This window comes from Brachycentrus maculatus, unplaced genomic scaffold, assembly GCF_059751285.1.
Source record: "Brachycentrus maculatus isolate JH-2025_06_01 unplaced genomic scaffold, ASM5975128v1 h1tg000003l, whole genome shotgun sequence".
Taxonomy (NCBI): Eukaryota; Metazoa; Arthropoda; class Insecta; order Trichoptera; family Brachycentridae; genus Brachycentrus; species Brachycentrus maculatus.
This window is the reverse complement of record NW_028280758.1, coordinates 1,300,834-1,321,369: the sequence shown is the minus strand read 5'-3', so window position 1 is coordinate 1,321,369 and position 20,536 is coordinate 1,300,834. Positions and strand designations below refer to the sequence as shown.

Here is a 20,536-nt window from a genome sequence, read left to right as displayed (position 1 = left end):
TTATGGGTTATACCGATCCTTTTGACGGTCACACGCCTCAAATTATGTTCCTGGAAAGCGGAAATGGGTCACTACATACAATATACCATATATCATCCCAACTGGGAATTCAAAAATACCCTGCAATTCTACGAACACCGTCACAATAAAATAGACACGTACTAAGTACATTACATAGTTACTCTACACAGGTGTTCTAAATCCATAAGTAATTATCCAATACGATTGGAAATGTATCGATTGTGTTACTGATTTCTAAGTGACGACCAGGTTAATGAAATGTCATCGAGCTGGTATTACATAAGAACGAAATCACGTATGCTTTAATTACATGAGCATATTGATGTTCCAATGCTTCTTTCACAATTTAATACTTTAAATAACTAACGGAAATACTAGTTGTGAAACGTTATTAACATATTAATTCTATAGTAAAACTATGAATATTTTTTAAACACACGTGGTTCCTTGAAAACATTAGTTGAATACTATTTTAGCGACCGTTTAACTGTTTCGGCGTAATTTATAATAAATTGATAATTTGTAATACAAATTGACATGCCCGCTCATAAGTACTTTTATTGAAGCTTCAAACAGATATAAAGTTTACTTGAATACCTATACTTTTCTAAAACGTCATTCATTCAATCAACGTAGGGTCAGAATTCTATTATTTTTATTGAGGTCGATGGTAAATTATGCACGCCATTAATTTGTATTTATAGTTGCACATACAAGCAATTGCGAAACACATAAATGTTCATCCTTTATCCGATCGCATGTTTAGATGATGATGTGTTATTTTAAATATGATTCTAGGTTTTTAGATACATACGTTTTTATCTATTGAGGGTACAAAAAGGTGTGTAAGACCGATTGCTACATATAGGATAGAGACCAGAGGAGAACCAAATCTCTTCTAGGAACTTCAGAAATGAGGACATTGAGGTGCATAACCGAAAACACGTTAAAAGACTGAATAAGGAACACGGAAATTCGGAAAATGTGTAGTACGCAGGATAGTCAGATGGGGAAGACAGCGAAGACGATTCTGGAATGCCCATGTCAATAGAACGCAAGAAAATAGACTGGCCCAAATTGCTCTTCGAGATAGCCCAGACAGAAGAAAACCACCTGGAAGACCTCCAAAGCGATGGCGTGTCGGCTGGCAGACCATGTCACAAGAGACGGATAACGGAACAGACAGATCCTCGGATCATAAGAAAGAAGAAGAAGAAGAAGGGTGTAATACAACCCCGAACACAATGAGATTATAACCCTTTGACTACCAAAATCCGATATATCGGCTTTTGGTACTATAGCGAGAAATACCGGACCCGTCAAATTTGATGTCATGATTTATAAAACTATAAGATATATTTTGGACAGTTTATGAGTGATTCCTTCAGGGTTGTGCAAAGAAATCGTATGTTTTTTGTGTATGAAAAAGTTCATCAATATTTAGAATCGAATGATCATTTATATCACAATTAGTTGTAATATTACAAATATTGAAGTTACAAAAACACTTACAATACATTACTCGATTCGAGTTAACTGTAATTTGTTTCTACGTTATATTTTCGATGGAGTTGTTGACTATCTTATTTCTCAATCTTAAATTTCAGTATTTTGAAATGCTGGTGCATCGTTGCACAGCCGCAGTCTGCATAGGAAAGCCGTGGGCTGGCGCGGCGCCAACACAAATTATGGATATTTTTCATGTAGCTCAGAGAGCCTATTATTACGTGTGTATAGCATTAATTCATTAGATAAATCCACTGCAGTTCGCATTAGAGATATCCAGTGTTCGTACAGCCAGATTCGTATTGAGATTCTGGAGTTTTCATATGTTATTGAGATATTAAAGGGCTTATTCTCTCTATCATTAAATTGAGTAAAAAAATGTATAATGTTACCTATTATTTTACGAATAACATATGTATCATTACATATTTCATAATATGCCAGTTGATCTTAATTATCCAACTGTATTGGCTGTCCATTTTTTAAATAAAATTATACATAAAATATGTTTTACTGTTGTTTAATATTTGTGTTCCCCTCAGTGTTCCCTGTTATGTTGTGAACCCTCTCAAACAATTTTTACCTCAACAACCACTATGAAGTGAAAATCGTAGTAAATAAATAAGTATTCGTTGTTACTGTAATCCCTTTTTAGAAATGAATTAATTTTTAATTCAAATTTAACATGGTAAATACCACATTTTCTTAAAATCTATTGTGACACTTAATTCTATGCATTTTCTATTATGAATCTAACTCCATATGTGTAAACTTCACATACGGTGTTTGAAAATGATGCTGAATGCATCGAAACACGTATCATAATAGATTTTAAGAAATAGTGATATTTACCAAGTTTTTTATTTTATTTATTTTCCAAAGGGAAAACCCGCAAAGTCTCTATTTTAGAAGCTCGTCTGCAGGAAGGATAGTAAGGATAGGGAAGGTAGATATGAATATATACATCACAAACACCCATACCAATCGAAAATAATTATTTATTTAATTTATTTTGCAATTAAAAATGAATAAATTTTACCACAAAGTGACTCCCAAATCAATTTATATATTTTTTTGTATTTTAATAGCATTGTTAACATTGTGGTATGGTAGTATAACTTTGTCATTGTCATTCATCGTTCACTTTATGTAATACAAAGTGGTTTTACACAAAATGAACGATGAATGATAAAAGAGTAAAATTAATCAAGACTGGGGTTTATTCAATTAAACATAAACCACTGTTATGTCACATATTAAGTCACGACACCCACATTTCAGCAAACTAATCCTGTCATGATGTAAATGAGTCAGGAATGCACACATCTTGAGAATCTGGGTTTCAGCAACTTCGGCAAGGAGCTTGGAGAGACGTCATCAAACCGGAAGATGGCAAAAGCGCTTTGATGAAACGTTAAAATTAGCCGTTGCTCAGGGGAGTTTTCTTCTTTTTTCTTGGCACAGGCATTGCGTTGGGCGAACTCCGTGAAGCGATTCAAATGAAAAATATCAGGAAATTCTCACGGATCATGTTCTGTCACTTCGGTCCACAAGGAAGATGCTAATTCGTCTGTTTATGTAACTTATTAACAGAGAGGTTGAATAATATTTACTTACTTTTTAGTAAGCTGAAAACCAGTCAAATTCGGAAATTCTGTTGACAACTTTTGCAATAATAATATTTTCTATAACTTAATAACCATCACGCGAGAATAGAACGCCACACCAAGCTGTCTTTGCAAAGAATCTTCGCCTTTTTCACATTCATGAAACTCCTCATGCATACCCGCCGATTATTCCGAGTATTGACCTGACCACTGTAAAAAAATGAGTAAAATTTGGCATGATCAAGTATTTCTAATACTTGATCATGCCAAATTTTACTCGGTCTTACTCTGGTTCTATTACTAACTTCATTTTCCTTATAAATTTGTTTTACTACTCTTTCTTCACTCATTCTATTCACATCCCCAAACTATCTCAACATACCTTTCTTAATTTTATCGACATTGCTTATCTCTTGCATTTTTTCCTTGTATCACCATTTGAACATCTATCATACAACGTTTTGCGGCACATTCGTCTGAGATAACGCATTTCGACTGCATTCATTCAACCTTCATCCTTTCCAACTCCACTTTCCTACAACTTTGCCAACTCCATGTTTCACTTCCATACATTAGGGTTGCAACCAGGACTCTATTGTGTACTGCCAGTTTAGACTTCGCTGATAGGGCTTTATTCAGTATAACTGAATTCACTGCACCATTCATTCTGTTCCCAGGATTCACTCTCCTTTCTTTATAATTAATTATCAATATTTACATCCCTAGAAAACGTACTTCTCAATTATACAAAATATAATATTTCCAAGAATAATATTATCAATCTTTCCATCCCAAAAAAATTACTTCCCAAATAAACGAAAAATATTATTACCAAAAATACCCTCAGGCCGTTATTTTGACAGCTGAGTCATTTTCAGCTTCTAGAAAAAGGGGTAATTAGCTTTACAAAGTAAATCTTATAACATCGAAGAAAACCCTATAACATTCAATTTTCATCGACCTGTATACCTGGAAATGGGGTACCTACTAAAGCAGGTCTTACACCAATTTATATTACGGAAGTATATTTTGTTTTCAATTTAAAGAGGCGATTATTTCGTAGAGTTTTTGCCTCTTAGTACAACATCAACAAGCTAACAGATTTAATGATAATATGATAGAAGTTATAGGATGTTTTTTTTGGACGTATACAAATTCAAATTTCCCGAAAATAAATTTATTGTGGCATCCGCTGTGTGGCATGTTGCGCCATCTTGTTAAAACCACAGCCCTGTCACATCAATGCCATTCAACTCAGGTACGAAGAAGTCAGTAATCATGGTTCTGTAGCGCTCTCCATTGACCGTAACATTCTGGCCGGCATCGTCTTTTAAAAAAATACGGGCCGATGATTCCACCTGCCCATAAAGCAAACCAAACAGTAACTTTTAATGGATTAAGGCTATCTCGACTGAGGCTTCTGGGTTTTCTCCACTCCAAATTCGGCAATTCTGCTCATTGACATAGCCATTTAACCAAAAATGTCCATCATCGGTGAACAAAATTTTGAGTCGAAAAAGAGGATCAAGCTGAATATTGTTTTCGGCCCATTACCGAACCTACGACGCGCATAATGGTCATTCAGTCTATTCATGGTGAAATGGCAAAACGTACTGACGACAAATCAACTGTCAACTGTCAAATTAACAGTCTGTAGAAATAATATTGCCAGATTATAAACCAAACCAAAAAAAAAACATAAATATATATAATATGTAATAAGAATATCACAAGTTTGTGATTAGTTTCTATGTAACTAAATGACTTTTTGCGTGTTAATAATTTTAAAGGAAAAAGAACAAATGATTGATCGTTTATTCAGACACAATTATTACTTAACAGTTATATTTGTATAGTTTAAAAAAACAAGTTAATTTCGGGCATATGAAACTAGTCTGATCACTTTCTTATTGACTTCAGTATTCAACGCTGTAATCGTATAAGCAAAAGCTTTCCAATTCACTGATAACTATTAGGTGTAGAAAAATAGCTATCAAACGAAACAAAATTAAATATTTACAACATTTTGAGTGTCTCCAAATAAGTACTTGTTAACAACATTTTGAGTGTGTCCAAATACTCGTTCACAAAACCTGGATTATCTCCAATTGCAGAAGTTATTTTCATATTATATATATTTTTTTTTGACACACTCAAAATGTTGTAAATAAATTATCTGGTCAAATAATAAGCTTAAATAATAAAAATGAAAATGGTATTTTCTGGCGTTTCTCATGTGTGTGATTGATATCCAGGATTTGGACCTCACATACTAATATAAGAGTTTCTGCTTAATGAAAAGCTTCTTTACATCTCACCAATAGATGTCTCTAGTGAAGTTCTAGTGATTCAAGAACAAGGTTTCTAAATTGGTTCATATATATAGAACTTCCAAGAATTTAAGTAGTGTGGTTGTCAATAATAAAAGATGAAGAAGAGTATGGATGTCTGGGCATTTACGGGGCTGACGACCGTCATAGGCTGGTTTAAGTGATCAATTTACACTCAAATTCTTGGAAGTTCTATATATATATATGAACCAATTTTGAAACAGTGTTCTTGAATCTCTAGAACTTCACTAGAGACATCTATTGGTGAGATGAAAGAAGCTTTTATTGAGCAGAAACTCTTTTTATTAGTATGTGAGGTCCGAATCCTGGATTATAATCACACACATGAGAAACGCTAGAACATATCATTCTCATTTTTTTTATTTAAGCTTATAATTTGACCAGATAATTTATTTACAACATTTTGAGTGTGTCCAAATACTTGTTCACAAATCTGCATTATCTCCAATTATAGGAGTTATTATCTCAAAATGAGATGTCAAAAAATTATATGAAAAATAACTCCTATAATTAGTCCTGTAATCCAGATTTGTGAACAAGTATTTGGACACACTCAAAATGTTGCTAACTGAGATATATGGTATTTATAAGATACTCATTCGGGACAAGAACAACAACGATAATAATAGTAGTACATTCCAACAGTAAGAGCGCATTGTACCCCGCGCAATCAGCTGGAAAAGATTTAAAATTTAAACAGAGACATTACTGTTTTCTGCTTTCTAATCACATTGTTCAGTCATCAGTTTAAATTAAATTTTAAATTGATTCAGCTGGTAAAAAGCACTTTTAAAATGGAGCTTGATCAGAAAATAATTATTTGTTTTTATTTTTATATACATAGAACTATCTAACCATCACGACGCTTCACTCCAGGGGTAGGCAGAAGAATAGAACGCCACACCAGTCTGTCTTTGCAATTATTCTTCGCCCCTCTTTCACCTTCATGCACCTCCTCATGCATACCAGACGATTATTTCGGCTTCTGACCAGACCACTTTCTGGTTGCGCCAAGTTGCCCTCAGGCTAAATTTTATTATATTAAAACTAACTAACTAACTAACTAACTAACCATCAGGTAGGCAGAGAGAATCGAACGCCACACCACTCTGTCTTTGCAAACATTCTTTGCCTCTTCTACATTCATGCATCTCCTTATACATACCCGACGATTATTACGACTCCTGACCCGGGAACCTTTAAGTATTTGACATATGATTGATTGTGCCAAGTTTTCCTCGGTCGTCCTCTACTTCTTTTTCCAACTAAATTCGCCTCATAAATTTGTTTAACCGTTCTTTCTTCACTCATACGTTCCACATGTCCAAACCATCTCAACACACCCTTCTTTTATTCTATTAGTCTGGATAATCGAAGTTATCTGCGTTTGGATGGGTCATAGTTTAGGATTGAAATCTCCTATAAGCATAAAGCTTCTACCTCGTGTGTTATTGATTTAAAACATTTATTGGTTCGATTGATTTAAAACATATGGTATACCTCTTTAGAACTATCCAGACTGGTCCTGACCCCGGGCAGGTCCCTCCAGCGCAGGACTCCCATGACGGCCTGCCTGACCCAGCCCCGGCCCCCCGCTCCGTCCAGGACCCCCTTCACCACCACGGCCCTGCAGCCCACATCGCTGGCGGCCACCAACTTCTTGCCCAGATAGCTACCGGCCCTGTCCGCGCTCTTCTGCTTTATGAGCGGAATCTTGACGTCGAGGGTTGAACAGCGCGACAGAGACACCAGCTTTGCAGCTATTCCAGGGCGCACAACTACATAGGGCGGCCGGATCGACCTAGCAACCCTGATTTATATCTAGAGTTTAAATAGAACCTTTTGAAATTCGAACGATCAACTGCTTTTAATCTAGCAATAACAAAAATTCAAATGGAACCTTTTGGAATTCGGACGATGAACTGCTTTTAATCTAGCAACAACAAAAATTCAAATGGAATATTTTGGAATTCGAACGATCAACTGCTTTTAATCTAGTAACAACAAAAATTCAAATGGAACCTTTTGGAATCCGAACGATCAACTGCTCTTAATCTAGCAACAAAATAAAAACTTCTTTTCAACGAACAAGTACTCCACTATTTAGAATTCGTTGTTCAGTTTACCATTTACTATTTACTAAACGTAGCACTATTTGATACACCAATTTGTGGATATATTCACAGTGATATCTCAATAAATAAACAAATGGCAGTAATCTCAGATTTATTGGCTGGACCCAACGTGGGCACAGATGCAGCGTCAGAATAAACTGCAGTTCGCGACCCACGCAAAACGCAAACGGACAAGTCAACTCGTTAGTATCCCATCGGGCGCAAGTTGTAGACGCGAATAAAGTCGGTTCGGGAATTTGGCAATCTAACCTGCGGACTATGTAACTGTCACAACACTTGGTCCTGTTAGCCGTCAGGACAAGACGGCATTCGGCGAGGTCTTTGACATGAAGACCGAAATATAACAGGCGGACGAACTGAGATCTACCGACAGTATTGCTTATTCACTGATCACTATTTTGGTAATCATTTAAAAATTTCCATGTTTGTACCATGTAACGGCAAATCAATGTTTTCAATTACTTGTCCGAGACAATTATCACGGTCACTAATCACAAAGTACTCGATTAATTAAAAAAAACACTTCACTTTTAATCACTGCTGTTATCCTAAAAAAATGTGATTCGCTGGCTGCTTCGAAGGAAACAGCAAACGGCGCTTCTGTCACAAACTTTTAAATTTGGAACACGCGCCAACCGGTTTTCGGATCGGATCCGTGATGCGTCCGCTCACGCCACAGTTCGAGAACGTAATGTGGCCGTGCCGACTTTTAGCTTGAATTCCCTCGCAAGTCGTGTGTTTGGAGTATCGCGAGCAATGCATATCTTCTTTTCTCTCCCTTGTACGGCGCAAGAGCGAAGGAGACGGAACTGCTCGAACGTTCATTAAGGTGTAGTGTTAGGTGTAAGCAAATATTTTTTTTCATTTTTAATTTAAGTTTTACTTAGTAAGCACCACTATTTCTTCAAATCTTTTGTGGTATTTACCGAGTAAAACTTAAATTAAAAATGGGTAGATTTTACCACAAATTGACTGCCGAATCAAATAATTATTCAATATTATTTCAGGTCGGTAAGGAATAATACAAAGATTACTCTCAGTAAAATAATAAAGGTTCATTGAACTTGATACTGATAAGAGACTGAATAAATTTATTGTGTAAGGCCCAGTATTCGATAACTTAATTTTATTTAAATCAAGGTAACATTCGACGTTATTGTTTTTTTTCTAAAAACACCGTTTTTCCATTGAAAAATGAAGTATTTCTTCGAAATAATTATCGTTTTGAAAAGAAAATAATTATTGGAAAGTAAGGAGTATTTTTTTTCTATATATGTACATACATATTTTAAAAACAACAAAAAAAAATCTAATGTACTTATGACCTCTCCGGTGGTCTCAGGTGGAATGAATTCTGTACTTGTGAATATCCCCTTAACAACAGTGATTGTATTAGGAATATTAAATATTTTTATTTGAATGAATATCACCTTATGTTCATGAGTTTAAACTATTTGAAGGAAAAAATATCAATACATAGTTAGCTCAAAATAATATATATCAAATTTATTAAAACTAATTTAGATTATTTAGGAAAATATTTTTTTAATCACCCGTTCATATCTCCAAATATTCGGTCGTATTCTGATGTAATTTGCATACATTTTTTGCAACATAACACTCGTGATAAGTTAACCCGCGTATAGAATAAGTTTCTCAGTGCCTCCCGTAGATCTTGGTACACAATAATGCTCTCAGCTCGCACTCTTTCGGACCACTTTCAGATGTTTAACTCAACACCAGTTTAACTGCTAACCGGCCGAAGAACCCAAGAAAATACTTAACCGTAACTAATAGATAATTTTTAATCAATCCTGAACAACTGCTTGTGAACGTTTGACACACTTTTCTCTTTCATTGTGCCAAGAAAGTAATATGCGCGCAACGTAAGCAGATGAATATTAATCGTCGAAAAATTGTAATCGATAAAACTAAGTAACCATCACGCCGCTTCTCCGCAGGAGTAAGCAGAGATAATAGAACGTCACACCACTCTGTCTTTGCAAACATTCTTCGCCTCTTCTACGTCATAGCATTTCCTCATACAAACCCGCCGATCATTTAGACTCCTGACTTTCAAGTATTTGACATAGGTACCTGATTGTGCCAAGTTTTCTTCGGTCTTCCAATTATTTACTATTATTTTCATCTAAGTTAGTCACTAAGTAGGACAAATGTAAAGCGGTTTGATATCAACGCTAACACAATGAAAACTTAGTTCATATCTGGTTTATCTCAAAGCGTCGTTTTTTGTTATTTTTTAGCGCCAGCGCTACGCCAAGGATGATGTCATCGTATTTTAAACATTCAATACATCGAATGCAACATGTGCTCAAGAAAGTCAAAGGCTTTCTAGTTTGGCAATATAGGTCATATTGGCTCATTATTAACACTTCAGACTGAAGTCGAAAATCGCGCTCAGTGTTACTCAAATATTAGGCGCCATGGCGTAGTTGGGTAGACGCTCGACTGCGAAACAGGCGGCGTAGGTTCGCAAAATAAATTCAAGAAAGATTTATTTTCAATTGGTCTGGGTATTTTTCTAATTTACTTTTCCTATCCTTCAGGACAAGCCCCTAAAATAGAGGTTTTGCGGGTTATTCCTTTAAAAATAAAAATAAATTAAATACCTTCAAAATAACATCAATTAAGCTGATGTGTTTTACTTATCTACAAATCCATTATGTCCTCTCATGTTCACCCTTTCTCCACACATCTTTCTCGACTGACCCGAAAATACTACCTAAAATAATTTTCATATGCCCATCTTAATTAGATAGAAAAATAATTTATTGTACAATAGTGTTATTCTTAAACGATGAATTTTTCTTACAGATAATAATCTGAATCATATGTTCTAAATATGTTATATTCATGCATTTTTTTATTATTGTTAAAAATACACGTGTGTTTTATTATAAACCCACCTGCGTGTATATCGCCTATATAATTTTCAACGAGCTTCGAGTAACAAAGTTATTCTTGGGTAGTCATAATATATTCAGTCCATCATTACAACTGTACAAAGCTATGTATATGGGTTTTAATTATGCTTAAAGATTGTGGGATTGTAATAAGCTTGAATTTGTGAATCGATTATCTGTGAATTATACAAATCTTCCCATAAATTATTGTAAATAAGAAATTTTGTGGGTGGTACTAAAAACATTTTGTGGATGCATTATGGTTAAATAAACGATGTTTGCATAATGTGTTAATTTTAAAATAGCAAAAATTCATAAAAAATATAATTTTGTTTATATTATTTTCATCAATATATAGGCATTCGAATCGACTCATAATTCATCAATATTTGTATTAGTTATTATCTCGGTTATTATCTCGTTATGTAGTTATTATCTCGGACACTGGATTACTTATCCCACGGATGAGATGTTAAAAAAGGAATAATTTTAATAAATCTGTCATACTTCACAAATGTATCGAAAACCTTACCGGTAAGCGGAAGGATCTAAGACCATTGCATACATACAGGTTTCAAGAATTAATGCAATATGATCGTAATATGGTCGTAATCCATGGGATGATCAGACTTCCTTCTTTTTTCATAAAAATATGGAAGAACAACTCATCCTTTATATCGTGGTAAAAAACTTTAACTCGAAAATATGCAATATTAACTTAACGATGCAGTATTATAAAGTTTTTAACGTTACTGGCAAAACACATTAAGTAGTTTGAAATGTCATATTTATGTGGTTTTAAAAGTATTACATTACTAGCGGGTATTTTATTCAGGGTAAAAGTTTTAAATAACACGGATTATTAAAACAGGGTTTTTAGAGTTAAAGTTTTTGACTTTATACCGACGATATCGTGTGGAAACTACCTATTTATCAATAATAAAAAATATTTTCTAACATTCAATGAAAAAATAGCATTTAACATGAAATATTTATGCGGTTAAATACAATTGTTTAAAAATTTTAACAATAGAGGTAAGTCAACGTGATTTTCAAGTAATTCATTAAACGTTATCTCGAAATCTTAATTAAGAACGTTTTTAATAACGAATAATTTACGTTATTTATGGTGAACTATCAATTTTGATTACAACGTGGTAAAAGTACAGTGAAGGCGATTGGATACCATATATTAGATCCCGCGTTTAATGTTTTTTTTTTTAGTTTTAGTTTTTAAACTGGCATCATTGTTTCTACAGACTGTCAATTTGACAGTTGACAGTTGATTTGTAGTCACTACGTTTTGCCATTTCACCATGAATAGACTGAATGACCATTATGCGCTTCGTAGGTTCGGTAACTCCTAACCTGACCACTTTCAAGTATTTGGCATACCTGATCGTGCCATGTTTTTTTCGGTCTTCCTCTGCTTCTTTTCCCGCTAACATTCGCCTCATAAATTTGTTTTACCGTTCTTTCCTCACTCATTCGTTCCACATGTCCAAACCATCTCAACACACCTTTCTTAATTTTATCGATAATGCTTATCTCAGCTTTGCATTCCTTCCTTATTTCACTATTCGTACATCTATCATACATCGTTTTGTCGCACATTCTTCTGAGAGATCGTATTTCGACTGCATTCAGTCTACTTTCATCCTTCTTTTGCCAACTCCATGTTTCACTTCCATACATTAGAGTTGGAACCAGGACTCCGTTGTGGTAGCTAAATCATAGCTAAATCATTGTCTTACAAAAGAGAGCCTTAAGAATTTAGTGATGGAAATCAACATAATACATATATGATATGGTTTGGTCGGGTCACCCATCGATGGAGTTTAAATTAAATATTAAATATATTTTCTTTGTATTTTAAATCATGTATGTGCCATATGAACCTTCGAGGCTTGCACTCTTTACCTCAAGGTTCAGTATTAAGTTAAATAAAGAAATAAAATAACACATTTGACTTTGTATATTACAAAAGTGGATTTTATATAAATCATACATTACACGATATTTCTTGTTTTGTATTCAGAAAGACCGTTTTAAATGGCCATTAAAAAGCGATTTAAATTGTTCAAAATATCGCGTCACCTCGGGTAAGCCTCCGAAGTAATTTGTAGGGCCATTATTGACGGTACGACAATTTATTATTCTTATTCTATGTAAATTGAATGTACTTTTGCCTCGGCTTTGAATCCTCGTAACCTGTAATTACACATCATAAGGTATAATACCTGTGCAATAATTATTGTTAGACAAAGAGTAAGGAATAAAACAGAAGCTTATAACGTATTTTTTTAATTTGATTTTTTTTTTTTAATAATATTTATTAGTTGCCTTAGAAAATTATTATTGCTTAATAGTACAAGGATTTATAGCATATTTAGTTTATATATCTTTAAAATGATAGTTAATGTGTGTAGTAAATAACAAACTAATAAGGTTGATCCCTAAAAATAATACAATACATACAATGGATTTAATATATTTTATTAATCAAGATTTGTCGTATAGTTAATTTATTTGTCTTATTTCCTAAATGCCTCCGTAGTGTAATGGTCAGCACGCTCGGCTACCGTTCTGGAGGTCCCGGGTTCGATTCCCAGGGGGGTCAAATAAATATAAGTGATTTTTTTCACTGTAATATTTATTCAATATTACCCTGGACTGGTCCTGAAGCGGAGGGCTGATCACCTTTCCTTCATGTGTAAACGATCAAGATAACACTGCGTTTATACAAAGCAGTGCCCTATGTACCATTGGGGTGCGGATAAGGGTTTTATATATATATATATATATATATATATATATATATATATATATATATATATATATATATATATATATATATATATATATATATATATATAAATACCACTAAATGTGATAAATCTTTATGCCCTATTGCTTCATTATTCTATCAATTGCATAGGTACCTTCTTTCGCACATTCTGTTTCCTATTAGTGTTCAAGACAGTTTTCAATAATTAAACTTAAAGAGATATTTAATAATTTTTTACTCATCTGCATGTCCGATGAGAAAATGTGTTTAAATTTAATTAAACTCCATTTCAATAAATGTAAATTTTATAATTGGTACACACACACACACACGAATGACTTTACGAACGCATATGGCTGACCAACCATTATTATTAGAATTGCAACCTGGCAATCATGGATTGCCAACCTGAGGACAATACAGAAATATCGCTTCACCTTGATCCTTGATGGCATGACACACGATAAACGCATACAGATTTCTGCCAAATTGATGTGCGACCGAAAACCGACAATGAACGGATCGCCGCAAAACGTATGGCTGACGGGAAACACTATAAACGATACCAAGTGATAGTTACCCAACGGATCCTGCGTCATATGCATTCGTTAAAAACATTCGCCCGTTTGCTGGAACAATCAGGTTGTATTGTGATTTTACTGACACGCGTAACTAATATGTTTTATATACGGTGGAAAGTAGCTCTAAAACAAAAAATATTTTTTTAAAGGGTCGGATCGTAAATTATTTTCAACCTTTTCTGCACATTCGGCAAGTCTGGGTGATATTTTGGCCGGCCGTAAGGGCGGGCGGCACCGAACCCTTGTTCCTTTATTTCTCTATTCAATAGACAAAGGTCATCGAGACCTCCCCTGTCCCACGTCAAAGATAATAAATTATCTTAGATTCTGGACCGTTCTTTAGCCAATATCTCATTTCGTTCATCCTATGGCATACGACCCGCCACATGTTTGGAGAGCTTAGGAGACATATTTGCTGGAAATAAACTGACGATGCCGGTGGTCTCGTTTTCTATCTCCTATCTCTTCTATGCTCCTGGAATACACCAATCATTTTCTTTTGGTATTCCTTTTCTCTGCGGTTTAATTTACGACTTCTATTAACAGCTGACGGTGGGTCCTCGCCTATGACGAAGATCTGTGGGAAGAACGGCCCGATTTGATGGGCCATTTAGATGAGCTATATTGCTTTTTTCCTGTTGTGATTTTATGATATAATGCGTCAAAGTTTGATTAAATTTGGGGATACTTTGAGTCATGGCGATTAGTTGATCTCATGGTTCAAATATAACAATAGTTGTTCGACTCACGGGTATTTTAAAAGTGATGATGTGTGGTGTACATTAGTACATTACACCATAATATAAAAATAATATACCTATGAAATTTATACCATTTACGAGCTGAGAATTTATGTTTATTTTTACAGGATAAAACCAAAAAATGTCTTACAATATAAACCTAAGTTTTACTTTCTTTAACTTCCTCCGTAATGTAGTAATTAGCACGCTAAGCTACCATGATGGAAATCCCTGGTTCAATTCTTAGGGGGGCTTAAATAAATACTATTGGTTTTTCCCTTATATTAATTTAATATCAACCTGAACTGCTACCTGCAGCTCAGAATTGATCATACTGCCTTCGTGCGATTAATGATTAATACGAAATTGCGTCAGTAAGATGCAATGCCCTATGCACCATTTGGTGCGGACGAGAGCTAGAAGAAGAATTCCCACAGCGAAGAGAATTGGCACACAATTCAAATTAATTTATTAGGTTTAAGTTTTTGAAAACATTTCTTGGTGGCACTGGATTTAAAATAATAAAATCACAAGTATAAATGTTTTTTTCCAAATATATTTTATTTGACCAGTTACCGAGTTTCGTCGTTACCGAAATAATCTGATCAGTCTTTTGATGTCAGTTATGACGGTTATTTCCTTATACGAATTAATTTATTAATTTTACAAATAGGCTTTAGTTGACGATGGCGGAATGACATGCAGAAACACATTACACGTATTATTGAGGAATTTTACGAGGCGAATGTAATTGGGAAAAGAAGCAGAGGAAGACCGAGAAAAACATGGCACGATCGGATATGCCAAATACTTGAAAGTGGTCAGGTTAGGAGTCGTAATAATCGGCGGGTATGTATGAGGAGATGCATGAACGTGAAAGAGGCGAATAATGTTTGCAAAGACAGAGTGATGTGGCGTTCTATTCTCTCTGCCTACCCCTGCGGGGAAGCGGCGTGATGGTTATTAGTTAGTTAGTTAGTTTTGATATAGTAAAATTTAGCCTGAGGGCAACTTGGCGTAACCAGAAAGTGGTCTGGTCAGAAGTCGAAATAATCGGCGGGTATGTATGAGGAGATGCATGAACGTGAAAGAGGCGAAGAATGTTTGCAAAGACAGAGTGGTGTGGCGTTCTATTCTCTCTGGCTACCCCTGCGAGGAAGCGGCGTGATGGTTATTAGTTAGTTAGTTATTGAGGGATTTTAACGAATCGACAGTTACGATGACTTCTAGAGTTGATGAGTCGATGACAACGATCGTCTGGCATTGTCTTGGCTTGGCTCATGGAACCGAAGATACTGTTCGCGTATCCAGTGCTCTATTAGTGAGGCATGTCTGCCTGCTAATGTAGTGGACACAGACAAGTACCTAATATTAAGTGATTACTACAGACTGAGTATTGATTTGCAGCAGTGCGTGCTTCGGGAATACTGTCTCCATCGCTATTAACACATTAAGGCCCAACTACGTTAAATGCCAACTTAATTTTCTTTTAACCCAGGTAACATTGACGGAATTGAATTTTTTCTCAAAACACCATTTTGGTATTGAAAAACAAATTTAAAAAAAAAATGATTACATGTGGTTTTGAAATAAAAAGTTATTAAATGGTAAGGAGTTTAAAAAAATACATAATTAAAAAAAATACATTTTCTCTATTTTAAAAAAAAAAATTAGTACCTACATTTTTTTTAAAAAATTGGGCGTGAACTGACGTCCCGCTCTCAGCGCTGCCGGACGCTACCTGAATTCTATTTTTTCAAGTAATATAGGCCTTAAAGAATTTTAGGTTTGATACATCAATTTTTAAATTTAATTTTCCACAAAATATTTTGCTTTGAAGATAAATATCCTATAGTACTTAGAGGTAATTAATCGTCAAAAAATATATTGAAATTCATTATTTTACAATCAGTTTTTACAATTGTGTTCTAAGCATTTTCATTGTCATGCACATTTTTTTCAAGAGTGTTTTTATTATTTACATTTAAATAATTCAATTTTATGCTATTTCTGAGTCTAAGCGGCTTATAATTAGAAATAGGTATCAAGAGTGGGTTCGAACCGAAAAACTCTGACTCAAGACTCCGTGACACTAACCACGGGACCACAACCCGACACTATTTGAATATTTAAAAAAAATTGTTTATTTCCTCTTGCAAAAATCCTTTGAGTACAAAACATACATATATCGCTCACTCCTTTCAAGAACGTCATAAATCAAAATTCGTCAATTTTCAGTTGTGCGTGTTTTCGGAATGCCCAGAAAATGTACTATATCCCAGCAAAAGAATCATATTTTTAACTTAATATTTACCCGCTACAGGGCAGAAAGTGTTGTTTTTGCATTTTGAAGAAAAGGTATTGTTTAATAATTTTTTTTAAATGTACTAAATATTTTTCAAATGGAGAAAAAACCTTCAGGTTTTACCTAAAAAGATCTGTTGCACAGTACAAAGTTCGATAAGTGGCTTGATATTTATTTGTAATACATTGTATTATATTTTTAAACTTTAAAAACGTTCTCCTGAAAAATCAAGTTTTTCGATTTATGACGTTCTTGAAAGGAGTGAGCGATATGTGATACATATGAGATACCGCTTTGACAGGAACTGTGGAAAAACGAGGTAAGTACTGAGCACTGACAGTATGCTAGTAAGTACCTACATACTTATACCATATACATATTACGCGACGCGCATGCTAAAACTGTACGCTATATTCTACACAAATAACAGAGGGTGGCGCAAAATTAATCACCTTATCGGAAGACATTATAATTTTTGCAAATGACGTCATACATCGATCGTATTTAAAATGTATAAACTAGACAGCTGTAGTATATAAGCGAATTGTACAAAGTGGGCAAAATTAATCATCTAATTTTGTTTTTTAAATTACTTTCTTACTAAAAAAAATATATAAAAGATTTTTAGTGAAGGAAATCTTTATTTGGACTTTTTTATTTTTAATTAATGTTTTACTTAGTTTATACCACTATTTCTTAAAAAATCTACTGTGACACGTGTTTCAATGCATTCCGCATCATTTTCAAACACCGTATGTGAAGCTAATTCTAAATTTTAGAGTTGGGTCCTTGGGACGTTGAAGGTTGAAGAGAGGGTAGTAGCTGTTTCTTATTTTCATTTATTAATTTAATTTAATTTTTTTATCATTATTTCTTATCAGAGGGAATATAGACAAAAGGGGGGAGGCTTTAGTCATTGTCATATTGTTAATTATGGGCTTATTGTTATTTTTATTCTAATGAATTTCTATTGTTTCAAAATGTTGCAGTTTATGGCTTTTCGTATTGGTTATTTTTAGGATTTCTACGTTATTGTGGTTAAATTTGTGATCATTACCTATTAAATGGTTAGCGAATTCCGAAAAATTATTATTTCTCAAACATAATTAATGTTCCCTGATTCTTGTTTTGAATTTTTGGACCTTTACATTTTTTTCTGTTTAATGGAAAAGATGATGTCCGTCAAGTGGCTGAGTACACACATACACATCTGTGCCCATTTTATCAATGTGTTTGTGTATTGCAGCTGTCTAGTTCCCAAATGTCAAATAAGATTGACGTACGACGCCATATGCAAAAATTGTAACATCTTCCGATAGGGTGATTCATTTTGCGCCACCCTGTACAAACAAAATACTTTCATTTCTTTTGATATCAAAGAAACCTCGCTTTACTTTGACCATCAAAGTAATCTAATTTACTACGAAATGAAAAAAAAACTTAAGCTAACTTTAGTCTGAGATTTTAAACCAGCATCCACGTTTCAAGTGTATTTTATTCGGAAAGAATCTTTGTATGCGCTTTTTACTAAAAATTATAAAAAATATTTATGAATAAATTATTCCAACATAAAACTTAAAGCGAAGATTTGTGAAGTGAAACTTCTTAGGCGGCGATTTGATAATTTGACGAGAATTGAGTGATATTTCAAGGACGCGTCAGTTTATAAGGCACATTTCGTTACATGAGAAAGAAGTAACATATAACGTAGAGATAAAGGGAAAGAGAGATATGCATTCCGAAACCACGAAAGTGGAGCAAAAGCAACGTATACACAACGAAACAAATAGACATAATAAACAAATAGAATAATATATATTATATATTAAAAGTGTCTTATATTATTAATAGTGTATTATTGATGTACACTGACGTGTACGTGATACCTTGACTATTCATACCATATATTTATAGCGTTTGATGACGCTATATATGTACAGTTGAGGTACCACACGTTGTATAAGTAATATTTGTCATTGTGCTTTAATAAACCCAACAAATAAATAACAACATCTGGAACAACATTTAATAAAAAAAATCTCATTATGTCTACAATATCGAATCACGGACATATATCTCATATTTTAGTAATCAGAAACAATTAATATCAGTATTACCAATTGAACACCAAACAATGACAAAGTGAAAGAATAAGATATATTAATACTGTAGTAACGTCAGACGCTATATATAAACAGTTGAGATGTATCAATGTACATATTTTGTGATTATTCGCTCCACGCGCATATTTTACGATGTATTGTTTTTTTTAAACATGGAATGGTCGTTCTATTTTCAATAAATGCAAATGTGGGTAAAGTGGCGCCCGTGGCCGTCTCACGCACTACTCCAGGAACTGACCTGCTGTAACCTAGTTACTGGTCAGTTACTGGTCAATCACTCGCAAACTTGTGTGCTGTATTGTATAAAAAACATACACTTTAATCTGCGTCTAACTTAAATGTTTACAAATGCGATATTTTATTTATTAATAATTTGTTAAACAAAAGACCATTTAGTTAGACGGCATTATATGATTAATGGGAGATTAATATAAAGCTTATGTTTTAATGTTCGTACTGAAAATAATATATATAATTTATAAACTAAACGTTCTTTCTTAAGAAGGTAGTCATTTGAAACGACCACCAAAGTTCTATGATTTTCTCAAATTTATTTTCACTGTGAAAGAACTAGACATACGATTTAATGAGGCGAATGTAGTTTTTTAGTTTAGTGAATTTAGTTAGTTAGTTAAGAAGTAGACATGTGATAAATGGGTATTAAATATGTGGAGATCCTCACCAAAACGTTACATTTCCATATTAAATGATTTTATGTAATCGGGCAGAGGAGAGGGAAAACAGAACGAGGACGATCGAAAAAGACTTGGCACGATCAGATCAATCAGAACCTCAAATCTTGCGGGGTCAAAAGTCTGCTAATCGGAGGGCATGTATGACTAGACCAGTGATTCCCAAAGTGGTCTATATCGACCCCCAGGGGTCTATGTTTTAATTTGAATTTAAAATATAAATGTATAAAACCTAACATTTGTGGTTCAAAGTGAGTAACACTACATATACCGGCTGTCAAAAATACATTTGAAGTTAATGAATTTGATAAAAATCAATATCAGGTAAGGCAAGGGGTCTACGAGATAAAAGAGTTTGGGAACCTCTGGACTAGACGTACGAGTATGTATGTGAAGGAGGCGAGAATTGCATGTCAGGACAGAAGAGTGTGGCGTTCCATCCTTTCTGCCTACCCCTGAGGGAAAAGGCGTGATTGTAGTAGTAGTAGTAGTAATCAGGAATTCTAGCTTGTAAAATTGTTACATTTTGGTGCGATTTCATATTGGTTTAACACAGGATTGGTCACGTTTTGTTGCAACTTAAGTTAAGATTTCGATGGGAAACAGTAAACAGATTTGCATTTCACGGATTTTTTGGGCAATATTTGAAATGTAGCTTTTTGGTGAGGACCTCCACGTATATGTAAAGTAAAATTTATGATAAACTAACTCATGAAATGTGTGTGTTTATATTTGTCTCCAACTTTGCAGTCAAATGTATTGA

General features: G+C 34.1%; 1 protein-coding gene across 4 annotated transcripts in view; it reads right to left on the bottom strand.

The window, feature by feature from the left end:
* Positions 1-20,536, bottom strand: part of RapGAP1 (Rap GTPase activating protein 1) — a 562,680-nt gene that overhangs the window by 131,986 nt on the left and 410,158 nt on the right. Inside the window, exon 1 of one of the 4 annotated variants that reach the window (XM_088265273.1) lies at positions 6,986-8,313. The exons of the other annotated variants lie outside the window; for them this stretch is intronic. Within the exon in view, the coding sequence (XP_088121399.1) occupies positions 6,986-7,048 (63 nt within the window). The 5' untranslated portion in view covers positions 7,049-8,313. Of the gene's footprint in view, positions 1-6,985; positions 8,314-20,536 lie in introns of those variants that run through there. 4 annotated transcript variants of the gene reach the window in all.